The sequence below is a fragment of the Nicrophorus vespilloides genome, unplaced genomic scaffold (genome assembly GCF_001412225.1).
Source record: "Nicrophorus vespilloides isolate i.1.1-1 unplaced genomic scaffold, Nicve_v1.0, whole genome shotgun sequence".
NCBI lineage: Eukaryota > Metazoa > Arthropoda > Insecta > Coleoptera > Silphidae > Nicrophorus > Nicrophorus vespilloides.
In genome coordinates, this window is record NW_017097151.1 from 56,053 (window position 1) to 77,016 (window position 20,964).

General features: G+C 40.0%; 5 protein-coding genes across 6 annotated transcripts; 2 read left to right on the forward strand and 3 right to left on the reverse strand.

Moving 5' to 3' along the window:
- Positions 1-410: 410 nt before the first annotated feature.
- On the forward strand, positions 411-3,024 carry LOC108559160 (AP-2 complex subunit mu). Its single transcript, XM_017916326.1, has 7 exons — positions 411-613; positions 933-1,137; positions 1,194-1,356; positions 1,411-1,629; positions 1,693-1,969; positions 2,029-2,262; positions 2,323-3,024. Exons 2-7 carry the CDS (start codon positions 961-963, stop codon positions 2,567-2,569), a joined length of 1,317 nt encoding a protein of 438 aa, XP_017771815.1. The 5' UTR covers positions 411-613; positions 933-960; the 3' UTR covers positions 2,570-3,024.
- Positions 3,025-3,857: 833 nt separating this feature from the next.
- On the reverse strand, positions 3,858-11,392 carry LOC108559161 (dual specificity protein phosphatase Mpk3-like). Its single transcript, XM_017916327.1, has 4 exons — positions 10,607-11,392; positions 6,223-6,587; positions 6,036-6,165; positions 3,858-4,868 (listed from the first exon to the last, which is right to left on the reverse strand). Exons 1-4 carry the CDS (start codon positions 10,986-10,988, stop codon positions 4,462-4,464), a joined length of 1,284 nt encoding a protein of 427 aa, XP_017771816.1. The 5' UTR covers positions 10,989-11,392; the 3' UTR covers positions 3,858-4,461.
- Positions 11,393-11,858: 466 nt separating this feature from the next.
- LOC108559152 (spermatogenesis associated 6-like protein) lies at positions 11,859-14,088 on the reverse strand. The gene is made up of 9 exons (XM_017916311.1): positions 13,763-14,088; positions 13,523-13,706; positions 13,307-13,464; positions 13,068-13,246; positions 12,897-13,010; positions 12,726-12,829; positions 12,482-12,594; positions 12,269-12,408; positions 11,859-12,072 (listed from the first exon to the last, which is right to left on the reverse strand). The coding sequence occupies exons 1-9, from the start codon at positions 13,808-13,810 to the stop codon at positions 11,961-11,963; spliced, it is 1,152 nt and encodes a 383-aa protein (XP_017771800.1). The 5' UTR covers positions 13,811-14,088; the 3' UTR covers positions 11,859-11,960.
- A 27-nt stretch (positions 14,089-14,115) lies between these two features.
- LOC108559151 (prolyl 3-hydroxylase sudestada1) lies at positions 14,116-16,347 on the reverse strand. The gene is made up of 5 exons (XM_017916310.1): positions 16,051-16,347; positions 15,796-15,990; positions 15,088-15,737; positions 14,727-15,030; positions 14,116-14,666 (listed from the first exon to the last, which is right to left on the reverse strand). The coding sequence occupies exons 1-5, from the start codon at positions 16,109-16,111 to the stop codon at positions 14,197-14,199; spliced, it is 1,680 nt and encodes a 559-aa protein (XP_017771799.1). The 5' UTR covers positions 16,112-16,347; the 3' UTR covers positions 14,116-14,196.
- Positions 16,348-16,423: 76 nt separating this feature from the next.
- Positions 16,424-20,731, forward strand: LOC108559150 (nardilysin-like). Of its 2 annotated transcripts, none has more exons than XM_017916308.1 (6): positions 16,424-16,902; positions 16,953-18,399; positions 18,456-19,231; positions 19,307-19,450; positions 19,513-19,959; positions 20,025-20,731. In XM_017916308.1, the coding sequence occupies exons 1-6, from the start codon at positions 16,738-16,740 to the stop codon at positions 20,208-20,210; spliced, it is 3,165 nt and encodes a 1,054-aa protein (XP_017771797.1). In that variant the 5' UTR covers positions 16,424-16,737; the 3' UTR covers positions 20,211-20,731. The 2 variants fall into 2 exon arrangements, with proteins under 2 accessions (XP_017771797.1, XP_017771798.1); XM_017916309.1 differs by having other exon boundaries at positions 16,959-18,399.
- Positions 20,732-20,964: the final 233 nt, after the last annotated feature.

The following is a 20,964-nucleotide window of genomic DNA, read 5'->3' on the forward strand; positions in this document are numbered from 1 at the left end:
CGTATTATCTATCATCAGTAATATGAATTAATCTTCCTGTAAGATATTTACTAAGAATGTATAAAATATTATGTATGTACATATCTATTAACTACCTACTTACTACTATATTTTATGGTTGAAACGAATAAAGCCTAGGTGAAAGTTACTTTCGGTCTTAATTACCCCAATCTTCTATTTATCTACCACTAAATGCTTCTTTGGATAAGTCTCCAAATTTTGAAAAATCTTCCAAATTAATGTTCAATATGCTATAGTAGCGACATCTGTTGCTTTTTTAAATAAAGATCCTGTTGTCTATTTTTCAGAACAGTTAGTCTAACTTCACAATTAGGCAACCATTTAAACATTATAGTCTAATTAAGGTACAAGAGGTATTTGTAATACTTTAACTCGTTTTTAGAACAATTATTTCGTATGTTAATTAGTTTGAATTGACTTTGATTAGATTTATGTTGGTACCAGTGAAAAAAGTGGGTTGATCGAGGAACTGGTGGGGAATTGAATATGTCGGCTTTTGCTGACAAGTAAATTGTCAGAAAAGATCTAACTGGAATCTAAAAGGATTGTTAAATAATTGTTTTCAATGAAATAGCTGGCATTTTTTTGAAACGTAAGTATCCCCTATTCACTATCCATTACTAAAAGAGCTACCTGATTGGAGGAGTTCCCATAAAATTGGTTTCGAATTCCAATATACGCCTCTCAAGAAGAATCAATAAAACTTTGCCAACAAATCTCATCATTATTATGGCCGTGATTAACTTAATTCAAGCGTAATCATACTCAACTTCCTGATCCCATTCAGCTGATTATACAGCATATGAATTATTGTTGCTTTCATGTAATAATGACTTATATAGCCTTGTAGAAGATGTCATCTTATCTAAAAAAAAAATAAGTACTTGATTAATAATATTGTTTATTTGCAGATTGATCTTGTGTTTTTGGGCAGCCAAAATGATTGGCGGTTTGTTCGTGTACAACCATAAAGGGGAGGTGCTCATCTCTCGGGTGTACAGGGATGATATTGGTAGAAATGCGGTGGATGCATTCAGGGTGAATGTGATTCACGCTAGGCAGCAGGTTCGTTCACCTGTGACCAATATCGCTCGCACCTCATTCTTTCACATAAAGGTAAATATATTGTAAGATGTATTAAGACAGTTTAATATCATTGCCTTATCCAATAGCGCGCTAATATCTGGTTGGCTGCAGTCACCAAACAAAATGTTAATGCTGCCATGGTCTTCGAATTCCTCCTGAAGATCATTGAAGTAATGCAATCTTACTTTGGAAAGATATCTGAAGAGAACATCAAAAATAATTTTGTTCTTATTTATGAGTTGCTTGATGGTTTGTATATTTTGTAACTGAAATATTTATATGTATTAATATAATTGTTTTTAGAAATATTGGATTTTGGTTATCCGCAAAATTCTGATACTGGCGTTCTGAAAACGTTCATCACGCAGCAAGGTATTAAATCTGCTACAAAAGAGGAGCAAGCTCAGATTACGTCACAGGTCACTGGGCAGATTGGATGGAGGCGTGAGGGCATCAAGTATAGACGTAACGAACTGTTCTTGGATGTTCTTGAATACGTAAACTTGCTGATGTCTCCGCAAGGTAAGAAAATTGAACGAATTTGGTTAATTATGGTAAATGGATTTATGTTTTTTGTATATATAGGTCAAGTATTGTCGGCACACGTTGCTGGTAAGGTCATCATGAAGAGTTATCTGTCTGGAATGCCTGAATGCAAGTTCGGTATCAACGATAAGATCGTGATGGAGGCGAAAGGAAAGAGCGGTTTGGGCGGAGCTGCGGAGACGGAAGCCACCAGATCTGGAAAACCTGTAGTCGTCATTGATGACTGCCAATTCCATCAATGCGTGAAGCTCAGTAAATTCGAGACAGAACATTCCATTAGTTTCATCCCGCCCGACGGCGAATTCGAACTTATGAGGTTTGTTTAACAGTATTTGACGACGATAGCAAAGTGTTGACTGTTGTAATTATTATTAGATACCGCACCACCAAAGATATATCGTTACCATTCCGCGTAATTCCATTGGTGCGCGAAGTAGGAAGGACCAAAATGGAAGTTAAGGTAGTGTTGAAGAGCAACTTCAAGCCGTCGCTGCTGGGTCAGAAGATCGAGGTGAAGATTCCGACTCCTCTCAACACGTCCGGCGTTCAATTGATCTGCTTGAAGGGTAAGGCCAAATACAAGGCCTCCGAAAACGCAATAGTTTGGAAGTGAGTATTTCATGATTCCTCCTAAACAATATTCATTAACTAATGTTTTTTTCTCTTAAGAATCAAACGGTTGGCCGGTATGAAAGAGACCCAACTTTCGGCTGAGATCGAGCTTCTAGAGACGGACACAAAGAAGAAGTGGACGAGACCGCCGATTTCTATGAACTTCGAAGTGCCGTTCGCTCCGTCCGGCTTCAAAGTGCGTTACCTGAAGGTGTTCGAGCCCAAAATCAATTACTCTGATCACGATGTCATCAAATGGGTCAGGTACATCGGCAGGAGCGGATTATACGAAACAAGATGTTGAACTATCTTCAATATAGGTGAAACCGTAGTCCACATTTTCTCAAATAACACAAACATATTATTATTTGTTATATATACATAATATAATTATATATTAATTTTAATCTTATTTTATATTTTTTACGTAATTCGCTTTATTCTGTATAGTAAATCCATATCCATCAGATTCGTTAATTTTGTCAAACAAAACAAAAAAAAACATGAGAAGATATTATTTTAGCTTAAAGTTCGTATGTGCGATGTGTAATCGATTATTATTATATTATTCTAAATGTGGAATCTATTAAGTGTATATTAAGAGTAAATGTGCTTGCTTCTAAGCTTATTCAATGAAAAATAAACCCTGTTATTTCCTCTTTTGTAGAACTGTGTGTTCGTTTCGTTGATTCACTAGGTGTCGAGTCTATAATAAAATGGGTAATAATGAATAAATAAACGAGGATTTGAAAATATGAACATTATTTTATTTGAAAAAAAAAATGTATGCCCTTAGGTGAAAAGGATCATCAAGTAATCGGTATATATATATAGATACACGAAAAATATGTGACATAGAAATTAAGACAACATACATAAATATATATCATCAGCGGATAACAATTTTTTTTCTCTTTCCAGACGTTTTTTGTTTGTTTATACATATATAGAGTAATATAATTAAGCTAACGTGATATTAGTACAAATAGTGTTAACAACTTCCCCGTCGATGAAGAATATATATATATATAAAAGGTTTTTTTTTATATGTACAAAATACACAGATATTACAAAAAGAAAACTTACAACTATTATAAAGAAAATGATTTTAAAAAGAAATATTTGAAGCGAAATTGGAATCGATCAACGCACGCTGCTTGTAACGGAAATAACGCAGTGAATATTAGTAATTCATATATATCAGATTGTTCAGAAATTTGCTGCTGCTTTTCCGTTTTTCGATTTCATTAAAGATGGCAAGAAGTATTATTACTTAGACCCTAAATAAGTTACACAATATACAGCTAACAACATTAATATGGCACAGTACAAAAAAAAATACAACAAAAATGAAAAATCTTACTATTTGAATTCATTACGTTATCTCTCTCCGCTTAATTTATATGTAGACGCGCTAATTGTATTTCGTCTACTCATCATGCATGTTGTATATATACTTTTATGAATTTATAAAATGGCAAACGATCTTTACAACAAATTTTGTGCGTTTTGTTGTTGTTATTATTAATATACATTACAAATATGGTTATCAATTAATTGCTGTAGCGCGCGTACCCAAAATTTAATTTAGAAAAAAAAACATTCAATGGAAACGAAACGAATATAATCGTCAACGATAATAAAAAAAACAGTCTTCTTTTCAATGCTACTACGACCGCCGCTGCCGCCTTCGTCCTTTTAGAATATTCCTTTCGAGGCGAGAAAATAAACCACCCTAGATATATACTTTTTATTGCTCAGGATTAGTTGCTAGGTGCGACCCTACGCTAATTTAGCATGGGAAGAAAGAATACGGAATAACGACGTCTACGATAAATGTAGATGGACACTTAAAAACGAAACGAAAATATGTAGAATAATACAGTAGGTGTGATAATAACGATAATAATACTGGCTTCGAAAAGATTATTAATTAAATACGTAGAAAAATCAATGTAAAAAAAACAAACGCGGATAATGAACGCACAACATAAACTCAAATTTATCAAATGGATTCAATAAAACTTGATTTGTGCATATTTTGTTACAAATATAAATACGGATAATAACAAATGTTAAATGCGTTTCAACAATAAACTCTCTTCCTGGCAAGTTCCCGTTTTGCCGTTAGTATTTTCGATTGGGGAGATGACAAGGATCCGTTCAGAAATGCCACTGCGATCTCCCCAAGCGGTCTCATTCGGCCGGAGTACTGCTGCTGGAAGCCCACCGATCGAACTCGATGCCGGAGTCGGGGCTGACTCCGAACCGGGCCATCGAGTTCAGGAAGTCCGAGTGCTGTCGGCATTTGCAGGCGGCGTCGAATAGCCCGCAGTTGTCGCATTTGATGGGACCGCGGAGAGGGGCAGGAACGGTGCCGCCGCCTCCTTCGTCCAGCTTCAGTTCCTTCTCGAAGTCGAAGAGCTGATGCATGAAATGGAAGTTGGGTGCGATGTTGGACTTGCGCGACTTGACGATGCTGAAAGCGTCGTTCATGGTCAGCGAGCATTTCTTCATTAGGTAGGCCACGGTGATCGTGACCGATCTGCTTATCCCAGCTAGGCAATGAACGAGTACGCCCTTCTGGTTGTTTCGCGCCTCATCTGCAAACAAAGAAAAGCATTAGTGGCAGTTATCGAGCGAGGGTGAATCCGGGCGGTGAATGAAACCGTGTGTTGACCTAGATTAAGGGCGAATGAGTGCGGGGGCGGCTGACTGAACCCACCCCCCATTCATGTGTCGTGAATGAAACGATAGATGAGTGAATGTACGGGGGTGGTCGCAGACAACGCGCGCGCCTCCGCACGACCCCAGCTGCTGTCGCTGCTCGAATTCGGCGTGGGAGGCCAACCTCCGTTGAGTGCGGGGGAAAAGGAGCGCAGGGTTACGGAATGGAGCCACCACCTTGCAAACAATTTATATATATATATGCTTGATCTCCTTTTTTCCGTCTCTCCTTTTTTGCTCTTGTTGTTTTTCCCGTTTTATGGGAAACAACAACGCGACGGACGGCCTTCTTCTCCGCAACGTACGCCCACGCGCTCGAGAAACTTTGAATCGATTTTCGTGTTTCGCCGCCCCCGCACAAACGCAATTATAATGATACTATTTAAAGGTCGAGAAACCCGTGGTGCAATCGATAGGAAGAGAACTTCATTACACAAGTACTTATCGATTCATTAGTCAGCTTGTTCTCATATCTATCAATGAATTGCATTACTTGCATTAGATTGCAATTACTTGCTCGCTTCCCCAACGCGGCCTCATTTTTACTTTATCGCTAACAATATACAACTAAGATACAAACTATGTTTTAATTATTGCATCATTATTTTTGTGTTTTCTCTTAACACAATCATCACTCTTTTTAGATAAGTTACTTGTAAAAATTGTAATATCTTCATATTAATCATCAGTGACAAGTGTAATAGTAATATTAGCAACAATTTGTATGATATTTAATAATACGCAACTCTCCTCTGTTATCGTTTAACAGTAAAATTACATAATATTTTCATATTGTTCATCATTTGTCACATCAGTGAGCAACAATTAATATCATTGAATCATCATAGTTTTAAAAGCAATTCTATATAATTTCGACTTGTTCATAATTATCGAAAAACTCTATCAAAATTCTGGCTAAAGTCAGAATGCTTTTCATGTTGACCAATTCTTTAGAAATCCATGTTGATACTGAGAGATAAACTATTAACTCAAATAATCGGGCTATATAGTTCAAGTTGTGCAATATGTACACGATCACATACCTATGAATTCGATGGCCTGCGGGAAATAGTAGGCCAAATCTTGGGAACAGTGATCTGTGATCGGTATCTTCATGTACGTAATATGTTCCTCGAAGACGTTGGGCAGGTCCGGCGTCACGTTCAAGACGTACTGCAAGGATATAAAGTATAAATAATGGTAAAATCGATGGGTCGTCGCCTGACAAACCTGTATGTTGTGCCTGGCCAGGGAGTCGCGGTCACAGCTATTCGCAGCGTTCCCTAGGTAAAGGTAGGGCAGAATTTCAACTGGGAATTCGCGATCTTCCTCGAAACCCAATGAACTGTCGCACCTATCGTCAGTATCGGAACTGTCTGTAGAACTGTTAGCTGCCGAGGAGAGGCTGTCGCAACTCCTGTGAGGATGTCTTGGATGGTGCGGAACGGCCGTTATCCTCAACGAGCAAAGACCCATCAGCGGGAGTGATTCCATTGTACCACTGTGGCCGGATTGCACTCCGCCTCCGCCATCCGGAAGGTCGTTACAGCTAACACACCATTCCGGAAACGCATCCTTAAATCTGCTGAAACCATCTGTAATACAAGAATACAATTAATTTAAAAAAAAACTAATTAAAAAAAATAAAATATTATTCAAATGCGATGATGCAATGAATGCGTTTCATATTGGAGGCAAAGGATCAGATAGGATAGGGCAGGGGACGACCGGGCAGGGCACACACGGCAAGACCTACTTTCTCTCCTGCCTGCAGGCAGTTGCTAGGATACGGACCAAACCATCATTTATTAGGGTAAGTACCTGTGGCTGTGTGCCTGCCCTTCCGTCCATCAGTGAACGCACCCCTTCTATTTTTCAGCTCTACGTATTTTTTACTTTTTTTCGTTGATTCGAACAAAGAACAAATCGATGTTGAATTTAGTAAAGTAAAAATTCGAAGAAGATGAGAAAAATAAATAAAGGAACGCACATAGTTTGTTACGGTTTCGGAGCTGCGCCGGAAACGGCAGGAGTTATTTGAACTCCGAATGCAGGAAGTGCAAGAGATAAATGAAGCCGTACACGCACAGCAAAGCAATGCAACTGACTTTGCTCACAAAAATCGTTATTTATAGATTTAATTAACAATTAGAAGCGTCTCATCGTAAATCCACCGTAAATTGAAATGCGAAGTGCTTTCGAGTAAAAGCAAATTTTGGATTGTAGATAATTATTTTCGTTTTTGTTTGTTTGTCCTTCCCTTCGTGTGCCCGCTGTAATAAATTGGTTTGAGTTTAATTGAACAGGTTACGGGTTGCGTGGGAAGGCTGTTATTAGGCGATAGAGAGCTGATGATGATGATGGAGCAGAAGAAGGGAAAGAAAAGCGAAGCGAAGGTGAATGTGTGGGACATATTTCGAATTCCTCGTGCCTCATTCCCATTCAATTTAGCTTGCCCTCCTGAGGTATATATATATATATTTCTTCTCGCCCACTTCTTGATCATTATTATTATTACTTCGTGTTTGCCCCATTCTCTCTCTCTTTCTACAAGTCCCTTTCTCATTGATACCGAAACAGTTTGTCTGCGTGGGCCGCGTATAAAACTGGAAAGAAACAAGTAGTGAAGAACAAGCGAAACGAGAAAAAGGAAGGATCGAGACGGAGAGTCATTTTATTTATTTATTTTTTTCTTCTTCTCTTCTTTTTCGGTTTCCATCTTGTTCTTGTTCGCAGGAATGCGTGGGAGGCTTCTCCGTCCATTCCACGTAAAACCCACGCATCAATTCTCTGCCCAAACACACTCACATGTACGTACTCACACGCACTCACACAAACAGAAAGGACGCTTCCAATCAAATTGCATACATCAAAAACACACTCACGCGTTTCGCAGCATTAAACATCCTTTCCATTCATCGATTACTCAAACGTTAATTTGGATATTTTAACATCATGTAGAGAAGGAAAGATATACGGAGCATAGTGCTGGTGCGTGCAAAAGAGAACATGAGTTGCCTTTCCAAGAAAACCGAATCACCTCCAGTTGCCCTCGGCTTTTCTACCTACATAGTATAAACCGAAATATGTATACACTTATAGACAAGTATGCGGTGCATTTGCTCCAACCATTCCCTTCGTACACTTTAATTAGGTGAACAAAAAAATGACATTCAATGCCTGGAGTGTCAGTTACACCAATTGATACGACCGAAAAAGAAAAGATGTTTCGCAGAAGAATACAAAGGAGCGAATTCACACATTTTCAAGAGTGGTCATAATATAATAAATAACATTTCGAGGGGGTGCTTTTATTATCTTCTTTGAGTGGACGCGATTACCTGCAACAACGGTCGAGTCAAGCACTCGACAAAAGAAAGAAGAGAGAGACCCTTCGGGACTTGACTATTCATTTGGCTTCTTTGGCTTTTAGAAATCATTCCGTAAATAAACGGGTTTCTGGGAAGCGAGTGATTCGCGTTAACTGCCGAGAATTTTGTTCTAAATAAAATCATGTTAGAATTCGGTTTTCTATAGATTCTCACACGGATACCTGAAATCTTTTCTGAAGATGATACTGATCCTACTATATTCAATGATTTCTTAAAGTCCATTTCGCCCACAGGCAAATGTTTTATCTTCCAGAAAACGTTATTTATTATATTACATATTCTAGTCAATCCAATTCCACAGTTGCATAATGCAACGACGATCGTCCAATGATCATCCGTATCGACAGTTTATTATGCGATACGGAGGAGCGAACCGCACACGACGGGAACGTCGACAAAAACGCCGAATATAATTGCTTCAATTGTTATTATATGCGGCGCGTACATTTACATATAAACATGACTTCTCGGAAGGGCGAAAGCGGAAATCACGTACGCGAATATTAAACGAATGCAGGATGTGCAGAGGAATTGTTTCATAGAAATTTTAGCGGATGAGGTCGTTACACCGTGTGCCCGAGCTTATGGAAACCCGGCCGGATTACGCAAGATACACATCTTCTTTCCGGATTAAAGGCCCCCTCTGTCCGAGGACGACCCGAACAACGTCTCAGTTCAAAGAGTCAAGTGTGATTTCGACTAAGAGTTATCAGCAAAAGAAGCTACAAATTGATAGAATTTACGTAGTCTTCAAAAATATCCGGTATAATAACATTATTGTTACGCAATAAACGCGCCACATTCAGCACGATCGAACAATAAAACAAAATCAGGTTTCACATTGATTATTGAGAGTCATCGTTCAAATGCATCGCAAAAGTTTCGAGTCTTCGTGTTCTAATCCACGTTGATTATACGGAATTGATTAGAAATTTGTGTGAAAAATGATTATCTAAGAAATTGAATAGTGAAACATCGATTATTGAAATTCACAATTAAAAGAAAAAATAGTGTTCATCAATTTGTTTGAACGCAATTAAAACTTTTTTTTTATCAAAGTATAATTTGAAGTAATCGTTAAATTCAACAAAGCAATTAATAGAATTGTGATATGCAAGCAGCAATTAGATTCGAGACCAATCAATGAAGTTTGTTCATTAAAGATAATTGGTAGGAGACTCATGATGCAGCGTGACCCGTATGACTCTTTGAAAGCGTTGGACGTGATATAAATGATTCGGTCATAATTGAAATTCTCCTGAAACCAAATGATTCATATAACATTGTTTGTTTTTTTTTTTTGGCAAGGCGAACGGCCCGGCCCGAAGGTTCGAAGACCCTCTCGGAAGAGAAACAATATATTCGGAATAGTGAATAATCCGAAATGTAACAACGGCAGCGACAACATGGCGAATGTAAGCCAACTTTCTGCCACCGGATCGCGCGCCCATAAATCGCATGACTCAGAGATGCAATGCAACGCAACTTTCAACGCATATTTTTTGTCGAAGCAATCGAATACTGAAAGAAGAACGCAATAAATTTGTAGTAAAAGAAAAGCGGGCCGCATTTGAACAGCAGGAAGTTGCCTCATCCGCTTTTCGACTTCCGGTTTGCAGCCGCTCATGGCAACATTGAAATTATAATGTGTGTGCGAGGCGCTCTCTTGTATATTTGTAACGGAGAGACTGCTAAATGCGGATTCCCAAACAAAATTTAAAATTAGATCTCGTTTTCCCAGACAGTCATAAATTTCGTTAAATCAAATAATATTTTATGAAAATATCTAAATAGAAAGCTGAAAGAATGGATTTACGTTAGAGGGAGGGAAAATATAAGTGTAGATGAATGAATGAAAAATGTGCTTTGCTTTGACGAATGGAGGGAGAGACGGAGAGTGTGTGTGTGAGAGAGACACGGTAGCCTTGAGTTTGAGTGAATCACGATGAAATGAATGAGATTTGCAAAGTACGCAACTCGGGCTTATCGTAATTATGAATCTCGATAAACTGTATTGGAAATTGAGTAATTCGGTTATCTGTTAAATAAAATATCTGATCGGTTTGTAGATAGTCATTTTTATCGAGATTGCTGCCCATTCGTTTGTTGTTGTTTTTGATGTTCAGGATCGAAGTGTGTTGATGCATTCTTATGTTGTTGTTTTTGTTATTGTTGTTGATGAATAGGAAAGGAAAATACGAATGAAGTTGCAGCGGTCTAACCTTCGAGACAAACGACGCGGCATCCATCTTGGCTGAGCCTCTTGAGGAGCACCCCGAGGACGGAGTCGGAGAGGTGCTGCTGGACGCGGCAGAGGTCGTTGTAAAGGATGAACAGGTTCTCCTTGTAGGTGCTGCAGATCTTGGTCTTCAGCTGTCTGCATTTGATCGTGGAGGAGAGGTCTATCTTGCCAGTGGCCAGGCGTCTCAGCATGATCGAGGGTATAGAGAAGTTGACGGCGTCGCGGATATGACTCTCCGTGAACTCGTTGCTGCTCCTGCAATCCAAGACCACCAGCCTCCTGGAGTCACCACCACGGAGCTCCCCCCTGAGCCAGTCCTTCGACACGAAGTCGTAATCGCAGCAATCAGCTGTTGTCGGCATATTTGTTTTGTTTGTTGTTGTTATTTAATTCAATTAAACTGTTATTAAACTCGCGCAATCAATGACAACGGCGAGAAACGAACGAAAACGCGCGGAAAATAAACAAATCACACATCAGCACTGGTACCGCCGCTCCTAGGGCAACACAAACAACATCAAAACTTCTTCACTGAGACAAGACGAGAGATGAATGACGACGATGCTGGATGGATGGAACGTGTAAAAATAATGGACACTTGCACTCGATATTATTCTTCCTATATTATCATACTCTGTTCATACATGTATCATGTACAACGCGAACGAAATGATACGAAAATGATAGAAGCTATGGAGCGTGTGCTCCACACTCAGCGCACCTCCGAATGAAACGAAATGAAACGCGGCTCTGTCCCAAACTTGAATCGCCGAGGGACGCGGGACGAAAATCGACAATGGCTCGCAAGCTGCCGATTGGACGACTCCGAACGCATCGACCAATCAACGAGCCGCAACGTCATTTCATTGATGAACAAGAAGGCGCGCTGCTATGTCGAACCTATCAACGACGTACGCACCGATCGTTCGCACCGCAGAACCTGAATAAACACATGGACGTAGGCGATTCCTTGAATGCAGAGTACGCGTGGGCGTAACAATCGAAGGAAAGAGAAGACGCCGGAGCGCGCGAGCTTTAATTGGAGAAAACAAGAGCGAGAGAGATGGAAGAAATTTTTATAGAGGAAACAAAAGAAAAGTGACGTCACCGACGATTATAGATGCGAAAACAATTGATATTGGGCAATTAAAGCGTAAAGAAAAACATTCTGCGCTCATTAGGAAAACATTCATTCACGCGCAAAGGCCATTTACAAGATTCACAGCAATATTTATTATAATCCAGCAACATACATATAACTTTTTTTCTGCATATCTCTCGCAATTAATTCTATTCGATTCAGCTGCTGGCACGTGACTAGATTAGATTCATCCCTAGTAAAGAAGTCTCTGGCATTTAGAAGCTGCCTTCCCGTACAGCTTCTTATAGAAGTCCCCGAAGCTGGAAACCGTGCAGCTGTCACGCAGGGATCCGGCTTCGTAGTTTCTACAAAATCATGTCAAAATCAGAATCTCTATCGAGCAAAACAAAAACAAACGCATTATATTGCAAATGACCAATGAAAGTTGGCCATCCACCAAAAACAATGCATTTTCATTGGACAATAGTAATATGTTTATAAATTCGCTCAATATTGCGCGATTGGTGCATGGCCACCTCATAGAAAAGCTAAAACACGAACAATTCATCAGAGTAGTCGCTCATACGGTCAGAATGAACTTGAGACTTTTGTCCTAGCGTCTCCAGCAACCGACTGTGTATCTTCCCTGCAAGACTAGGCTTCGATTTGGAACTGTAATTGCACAATACCTCGGGATTCATCTGCAATAAACGTTGGAAATTATTTGCATTGACATTGTAAATTTAATGTTGCGACTACGGAAGCATTGCTCACTGTAGATTTTAACGAAGGGCTCGATTTATCGAAATAGTACTTGTACTTGGCGCAAACTGGGCAATCCTCCTGGTGATCCTCTCTGTCGCAGCCGCAATTCAAATTATCATCGACTGAAACACATTTAATGAGCTTTAAATGCCGAATACACACCTATGGTGACATCTATCGGTTTTGCAGAAATCTCAAAATATTTCATTGATTTGTTTTTGTTTTCGATATAATGGAAGAAATTGAATACTACCTTTACGAACAAAGGTAAGATTGGGTTTGCGTGTCTTCAGATGACAGTTCTCACTGAATACGATCTTCGGCGGATTCCGTTTTGGAGAACTCGACTTGCAGTTGCTGCGTTGCGTTTTAGAGAATGATTGTTCTACGTTTAGCCAATATCTGTACACTTTTAATTAATTACCAATAATTGGTTTCCGTGCCGTTTGGTCTTCTGTGTATCAAATTTTCGTCAACTCTGCGGCACACGAACGGCGGTCTCGTGTCCATCATTTGTCCAACTGGACAACGATGAGATCTACATTGTACCAATTAGTTATACTTGAGTTTTAAATTTACATATTTAGTAAAGTACCTATGGTATTTAACAGAGTGACAGACTTTCTTCTGCCTGACGATGTTTGAATGCTGCTGGTTCATGCTTTGAATGCGGCAGGGATTTACGACGTACGATGGACACGCTCGCGCTTCCGAGCAGATTTTGTCTTCTATTACAGTTTTTGTGCTTACCTCTATCTTTGGAGCTATTATTCCCTGAAACCTCTCTATTCAGTTAAATGTTATCTTTGTTGTAAGATGAATGAATAAATCTACAGGAAAATGATCCATCGGATCCATAAGGAGATCGACGTCGCAACCGACCGTCTTTGTTGGAAACAGGAGTTCCGTGAGGGTAGTCTGGAAGGTTGCCAATACGTTTCCAGCGTCGCTGTGTTGCCATTGGATTAGTTCCACATACAGCGTCTCCTTGTCTTATAAACGATCAATCCATAGTTACATGTATCGTTATCGGTTATTTTCAATACTTGCTTAATAGCTTCTGTAGTCCGGTCAGTTTATGCACGGAGATGAAGGTCTTGTAAAAAATGTACTTCTCTTGGAGGAGAAGCGGGAAGATGGGTTCGACACTGGCCGTCTGTACGCAAGAGTCCAGCATGTATAGTTGCAAGGACACATTCCCGTTGGCACACAGCCAGACACCAGGACATGTCACCTGCAAATGGTTCGAATTACCATGCTATTCTTCAGAAATTAACAAATACGACTCACGGCCTGCAAGTCCAGCTCCACTTGTACTTGGAACGCCTTCTTCGTCATGTTAAAAACTTTGTAGAATATTTAGAAATACATTGAGATGTATAATCGTTAAAAACACGTGCGTGCTGTGCGTCTTGTAAGAAAGTAGTGACCCTGATGACATAACTCTGCACACGTAACATCACAGGTGTTTGTGCTTGGCTGCCTAGCAACGCGAATAAATCTATAATCCCCGAACATCTATATCACAATATATTCATTATAGATTATATAGTGGATCGTATCACTTGATTCTGTCCATTCTGCAACATATTCAAACGTACCATCAATAAGTACTCAAAGAAGGAATGTCTAATTGTCATAAATTTATTACAAAAATGTGTTCAATACAATTATTTATACGTTATAGAATCTGTTTTATGTGTATACTATATAAGACTATAGTACTAGTTTTCATCATCCTCTTCCGTTTCGAAATAAGATGCTGTTAAGGTGTAGTAGGCTTTAGATTTGCTTTGGTGGCTGACGAAGGATATATATTTGGCCGTGTCACCGTACACTAAATTCAGACTTCCGTCCACATCGATCGTCACCAAAGCCTGCTGCACCTCATCCTCCAGCGTTACGTATTGCGTTTTTCCACCGATCACTTCTAGATCACCCATGCTAATAGACAAATCCAGCCTGTTCTTCGCCTCTTGGTCACCTAGCAAAGAGTAACATCCAGGTGTCCACTTTTGTAGCTCGTACCTGAAATTGACGAGTTCCAAGTGCGTGTATTGCATGAGCAGTTGCATGAAATCCGTGGACTTGAACAGCGCCAGGAAATTCTTAAGTATCTGCGGTAACTCCTGCTCAAGATCAAGGTACTCGTAGTTATGACGATTCGGTGGTCCCATGTGCTTCCAAACTAAATCTATAAATACAAAAAAACGTTACCATACCGATGATCTCCTGAACTTATCACGCAACAAACCTTGCGAATTCAATACTTCGACAACTCGCTTCATCTTGTTGGAATTGAAGAAAGTCGCAAGACTTAACTGCGACGACTCCTCCATATAACCCTGGATGTCCCCTACATACGCTTCGTTTAAAAATCTTGGACCTATCCAGTCTTCCAAGTTGATTTCGTTATTTTCAACGATCTGCAGTGTATCGCTTAATATACCACACTTGGGTTTCTCGTATGTGGGAGTTTCAAACTTTAATGGTTCTTTAGTATGAAACCATCCGTTAATGCTTAATCTGCAGTAATTTTTACTCCTCACTTCATTCACCTGCAAATATTTTTTTTATAAAATAAATGATCATATGAAAATATATAATCAACTGACCTGGTGATATGAATAGTCCGAAACTGGGAATAACACCAAACGGTTATTTTTTGGTATAACTCTCCTCGTACAAACATTCGGTTGATTCTGGGAATTCCGATCGAAAAGCTCCAGTGCTCCACCCCAATTCTCTTCCCAGCCTTCTTCTCCAGTCAAATACAGAACAAATGCCACAGCTCTAGTATCTTGCTGATCATCATGGACAAGTAGGAAATCACTGTCACTGTAAAAGCTGCAAGTAGCTGAAGCATCAACCAGCTCCAGTCCGCACAGCTTGGCAACAAACTTCATCAAGTCACCCTTGATGAGTTCATAAATGCAATTAATATTTTTAAATCCTTGCTCTTTTCTTAAATCCCTTGACTGGAAAAACTCATACAAATCCATTTTCCTCTCATTCCATGAAATTTCATTAAACTCCTCCCTAACATTATTCAAAACATCTACATTGCTTACAACGTCATTGCATACTAAAACTTTCCATGGATCCAGGATCATCTCACATTCCTTATCAATGAATGCATTACCATTCTGAAAATTGTCACATAACTTCTGCACATATTCGCTATTACAAAATACATCATTCAATTCTGCTGACATCTTCATTCTTTTCTCTGGTAGGTCTCTAATGCATGTTGGCATTAGGTGATCTAAAATTAAATGTTTTATTACTAACTGCATTTTATTATTGATTTGTTTAATACTTACAGCCTTGAATTAGCTTTGTAGAAGGTTTCAGGTCACATATAGTACAATCATCATCCCAGTGGTCACAGTCCAAATCGGGTTCACTCTCAGACTCCTCTTCAACCCATTGCACACTGTCACTGCTCTCATCAGATTCCTCATCTGAATCTAAATCAACGAATCCTGATGTGTGTGGTTGCTTGGAACCGCTTGTGCCTTAATCACAATCATAAGTTTACAAAAATTCAAAAAAAATTGTGTCAGTAATAAACTTACCAGCTTTGTATTCTGAATCACTGTCATCGGAAATCTCGATCACTTCTTCACTGCTCATCATGTAATGTACGTAATCTTACAGTCGGAACTTGTTAATAGTGAGTTTCAACTCTCACGTTGATAAACAAAAATCTAGGTTAGAATCATAATAATAATACATTGAGCATTGGCCTATGTGTTGGCAACAACGTTTTTTTTCCATCTAAACAAGTACTGTTATTTTGTTGGTAAGGATATTTAAATTCCTTTGAAATGTTTGTGTTCTGTACATTAACAGATCGTATCTTATAAATATTTTTAATATAATTGTAACATGAAAGGATGTGTACCAATGAACTCTTATGAACCAGTTACAAGTCATGTTTTTGGTTGGCTGTTGGCAATACTGGGAAACTATTTGAAAAGCAGTTCAGTTTGTTTATTTTTACTTATTAGAAAAGCAATTGATTTTCCGTCTTTACGGCAGTTTACGGTTAGTTTCGTTTTTCCGATGTGAATCTCAAATTCGATCATGGTGCGCGTCCTCTGACCTGGTTGAATGAGTCCGGGTGTAAGTTGCATGGGTTGCATTTAAAATTTTACAGAGGTGACAGTTGACGATCAGCTGTCGTTGGTAGCAGAAGCACAACGCGTCTCCTTCGTAGGTTATGTACAGTCGTATCAGAATTTAATAGGAATATTAAAATAATGAGTAAGCACAGTGTGAAGAATCGGAGCAGCAATGCCAGCAAAAATAAAAAGCCCATCAAGTTTGAGGTATTACAGGCTCCGCAGAAGTCGGAGCGAGATTTGAAGGAGTACAAAGTGATAAAGTTAGAGAATGGTCTTACAGCCTGCTTAATATCAGATGTGGTGAGTTTATTATTCAACACTTGATGAAAACCATTGAAACTATTTTTAAGTTACAGGAAGCTGCTGGAGACAATGAAAGCAGTGATGAGGATTATGGTGATACTGATTCTGACTGTGAGACTGAATCAGATGAGGAGTTGGAAGAAGAGGAGGACGAAGCAGTGTGCTCTGGGGATGAAGAAGATTGCATGAAGAAAGTGTCAGAGGCAAAGCAGAAGATGGCTGCTACTGCTCTGTGCATTGGAGTGGGAAGTTTCAGTGATCCTAAGGAGGTTCCAGGTATGGCCCATTTTTTGGAGCATATGGTGTTTATGGGCAGTGAAAAGTACCCCAAAGAGAACGATTTTGATAAGTTCATAACAAAGAGGGGTGGCTCTGATAACGCGTCCACTGATTGCGAGACGACGACGTTTTATTTTGAATGCTTAGAGAAGTATCTAGAGAAAAGTTTAGATAAGTTTGCTCAATTCTTTGTCTCACCTCTGCTGAAGAAAACTTCTATGACAAGGGAACGAGAAGCTATAGATTCCGAATTTCAAATGGCCATTCCAAGCGATTCATATAGGAAGGAGCAGCTGTTGACCAGCTTCTTCAATCCGAGTGTTCCCGTAAATCAGTTCAGCTGGGGAAATCTTATTACGCTGAAGGACAATGTGGATGACGATAAACTGTACAAAGCTCTGCACGAGTTTAGGAAGCGACATTACTCTGCTCACCGTATGACCCTTTGCATTCAGGCCAGATTACCGATGGAAACTTTGCAGAATTTCGTGATGGAATATTTTAGTAACGTGCCTAGCAATCAGTTGCTACCGGATAATTTCAAGCAGTATTCAGACAAGATATACGACACGGAAATGTTCAACAAAATCTATTATATTATACCAATGAAGAATGTAGTACAGGTCGATCTGATCTGGGCATTGCCTTCGCTTCTCCACTTGTATAAGAGTAAACCACACCAGTACATTTCCTGGCTTTTGGGGGATGAAGGTAAAGGGTCTTTGATGTCTTATTTGAGGAAGAAGGTTTGGGCCATGGCTATATACACTGGTAACGGGGAGACCGGATCAGAGCACAACTCGATGTACGCATATTTTACTATTAACTTGGTATTGACGGAGAAGGGTTTGGAGCATTTTGAAGAGCTTGTGACGGCTGTTTTCGCTTACATCAATTTGCTGAGGAAGGTCGGACCTCAGGAGAGAATTTTCAAGGAGATACAAACTGTGGAGCAAACGTCGTTCACCTTTGCAGATGAGAAACTTGCGTGCGATATGGTCGAGAGCGTATCAGAGAATATGCAGTTTTATCCAAGCACAGATTACCTGACTGGTTCGGAACTGTACTTTGAGTATAAACCGGATGATATCCAGATGGTGCTCAACTATCTGCGACCCGATAAGATGAACGTGATGGTTATGAGCAACAACATGCCCGCGGAAATACACTGCGACCAGGAGGAGCCTTGGTTCAAAACACAATTTGCCGAAAAAGGTATAACACATTATTAACCTTATATATTTTTATATTCATAATTTCTTTATTCCTAGATATTCCTAATAAATGGTTGGAGACTTGGACCAACGTGGAACCATATCCAGAGTTTTCGCTGCCATCGCCGAATCGCTTTCTGACTACGAATTTCTCTCTTTTACCAAAAACCGGCACAAACCCTGAATATCCTGTAAAAGTGTTGGATAATAGCAAGGTGGAGCTTTGGTATAAAGTCGATGAGAAGTTCGATACGCCTACTGCTTTCTATTTCTACAATCTGATCAGCCCCATAGCCATGGAGTCGCCCACGAATGCTACGATGATGGACATGTTCATCTCTCTTTTGACCATGCAAATCACCGAAGAAGCGTATCCGGCGCAAGTTGCCGATTTGCAGTACACTTTCTCCGTTAGCGACAAAGGAATGTCTATCAAGATGAACGGCTTCGATGAAAAGCTGCCAATCCTTTTGGAATTAATTACTGAATATTTGGTGCGCGTTGCAGAAAATATGACCGTCGAGATGTTCAACGCCGTTAAGCAGAGCATGATAATGATATATCATAACAAATATTTGAAACCGTCCAATTTGAACAAAGATATGCGATTGTCCTTGCTGCTGAGTCTGTATTGGACGAGCCTAGAGAAGCGCGAGGCAGTGGATAAGGTCGATTTCGATATGATGAAAACTTTCGCCAAGAGTTTCTTGAAAAATCTGTACATTCAGGCTTTAATTCAAGGAAATGTTACGGAAAAAGTTGCTGTGGAAGCCACGCAGAAGTTGATCGAAACCATTGGGTACGATGTCATCATGCCGAGCACCTATCCTAAAGTGATTAAAATTATTTTGAAAGTCTATTAATGTGGGTAGAACAATAACTAAGAAAACATTGTTTTATTTTTGCAGATCCGAGTTGTGGAAATGCCCAAAGAGGAGCACTGCCTGAGAGTAATGTCCTTTAATCCGGAGGACTGCAATTCGTATGTGACGAACTATTACCAGTCGGGACCATTCTCGGTGAAGAACAGTGTGATTATAGATCTGATTATGGTATGTGCAATCATCTGTCCATTGGTATACATGGTTTTATCGTTATTTATTTATGATCGTAGATGATCATCGAAGAGCCATTGTTCGATGTTCTCCGGACGAAGGAACAATTGGGTTACAACGTGTTCTGCGCCCTCCGAGATACCTTCGGCATTTTGGGATTCTCGATAACGGTGAACACGCAGGCGACGAAACATACTACCGGTCACATTGATGGGCGCATCGAGGCGTTCTGCAAGCACGTGCAGAAGCTGCTGAAAAAGATGACGGACAAAAAGTTCAATCAATTCAAACGCGATTTAATTAAAGTGAAACAATGCTCGGACACGTTGCTGAAAGAGGAGGTCAGCCGGCATTGGAACGAGATCATAAGCCGCGACTACATGTTCAATAGGGTGAAGCTCGAGATCAAAGCCATCGAAGAGTTGAAGGCCAGCGAGATGAAGAAGTTCTGGGAAGAGCACTGTACGCACGGCAATCGCAATAATCTTAAGAAACTCACTATACAGGTATTTCGATTTCTTCGTTCAAATCTGTAAGCGTGGCTCTATGATCATTTTTTTATGGTTTTTAGGTGATCGGACATAAAAGTAAGGAGACCGCCGTCGCTCCAACTCCAAACAACTACAATTTGAATCTGATAAGCGATCTCAAGGAGTGGAAGGAATTGCCGAACGAGGACTATTACATTAGGAACATAGAGCAGTTCAAGCACAACCTGTACTTGTATCCTTCCAAGTCGTCCCAAAACGTGCACTAGTTAACTCGCAATATTCACTGTATTTTAATTGTAAAACATACACATGTAACGTCCGCTCAATTTAGTAATCAAGAGAAAATGAGATTGTGAGAGAAAGCGTGAGGCGCGATGGAGTCGCGACGGTATGAGAGACAAGCGAGTGATAGGAAAATCCCAAAATTCAGACTGAGATTTTAGACGCATTTTTATGATAATTGTTGGCCTGCATTTATTGGTAATAAACAAAAAAAGAAGGTTATTAGGAGAGAAATCGTCTCCTGTTTGCAAACCACTCCTAAACCCCCTAAAACGAGCGGAAGTTGTAGCGTCCATGCAGGTCCGGCTCGCGCGGGAAATCATCAACCTCCATGGGCATCGTCTCAGATTCGACCTCCACGTCTCGTAACTGCACGTACTGGGCCGCCATCTGCATGCACTTGCCGCTATACTCGATGGCGATTTCGTTGAAGGAGACCTTCTTTGGAGAAGCCGCCGCCCCCTCCGTTGCAGCTCCACCGCAACGTAGCTTCAACTTCTGCATCTTCAACTATTCGCCTGATTTATGCTCTAGAATGCATCGATTGCTGGAAGAACTTCTTTCTTGTTTCCTTTTGAATTTAGTGTTGATGATTCAACAGGGTCACAGAGCCTCTTCCGGGGCGGGTGGGCTGTGCCTCGTTGAAACGGGAGGGGGGTGGGTGGTGTTGTTTTTGGATGATCTGCGATGTCAAACTCGACACGACACGAATTTTCACTCAATACCAAAAGCCGACTG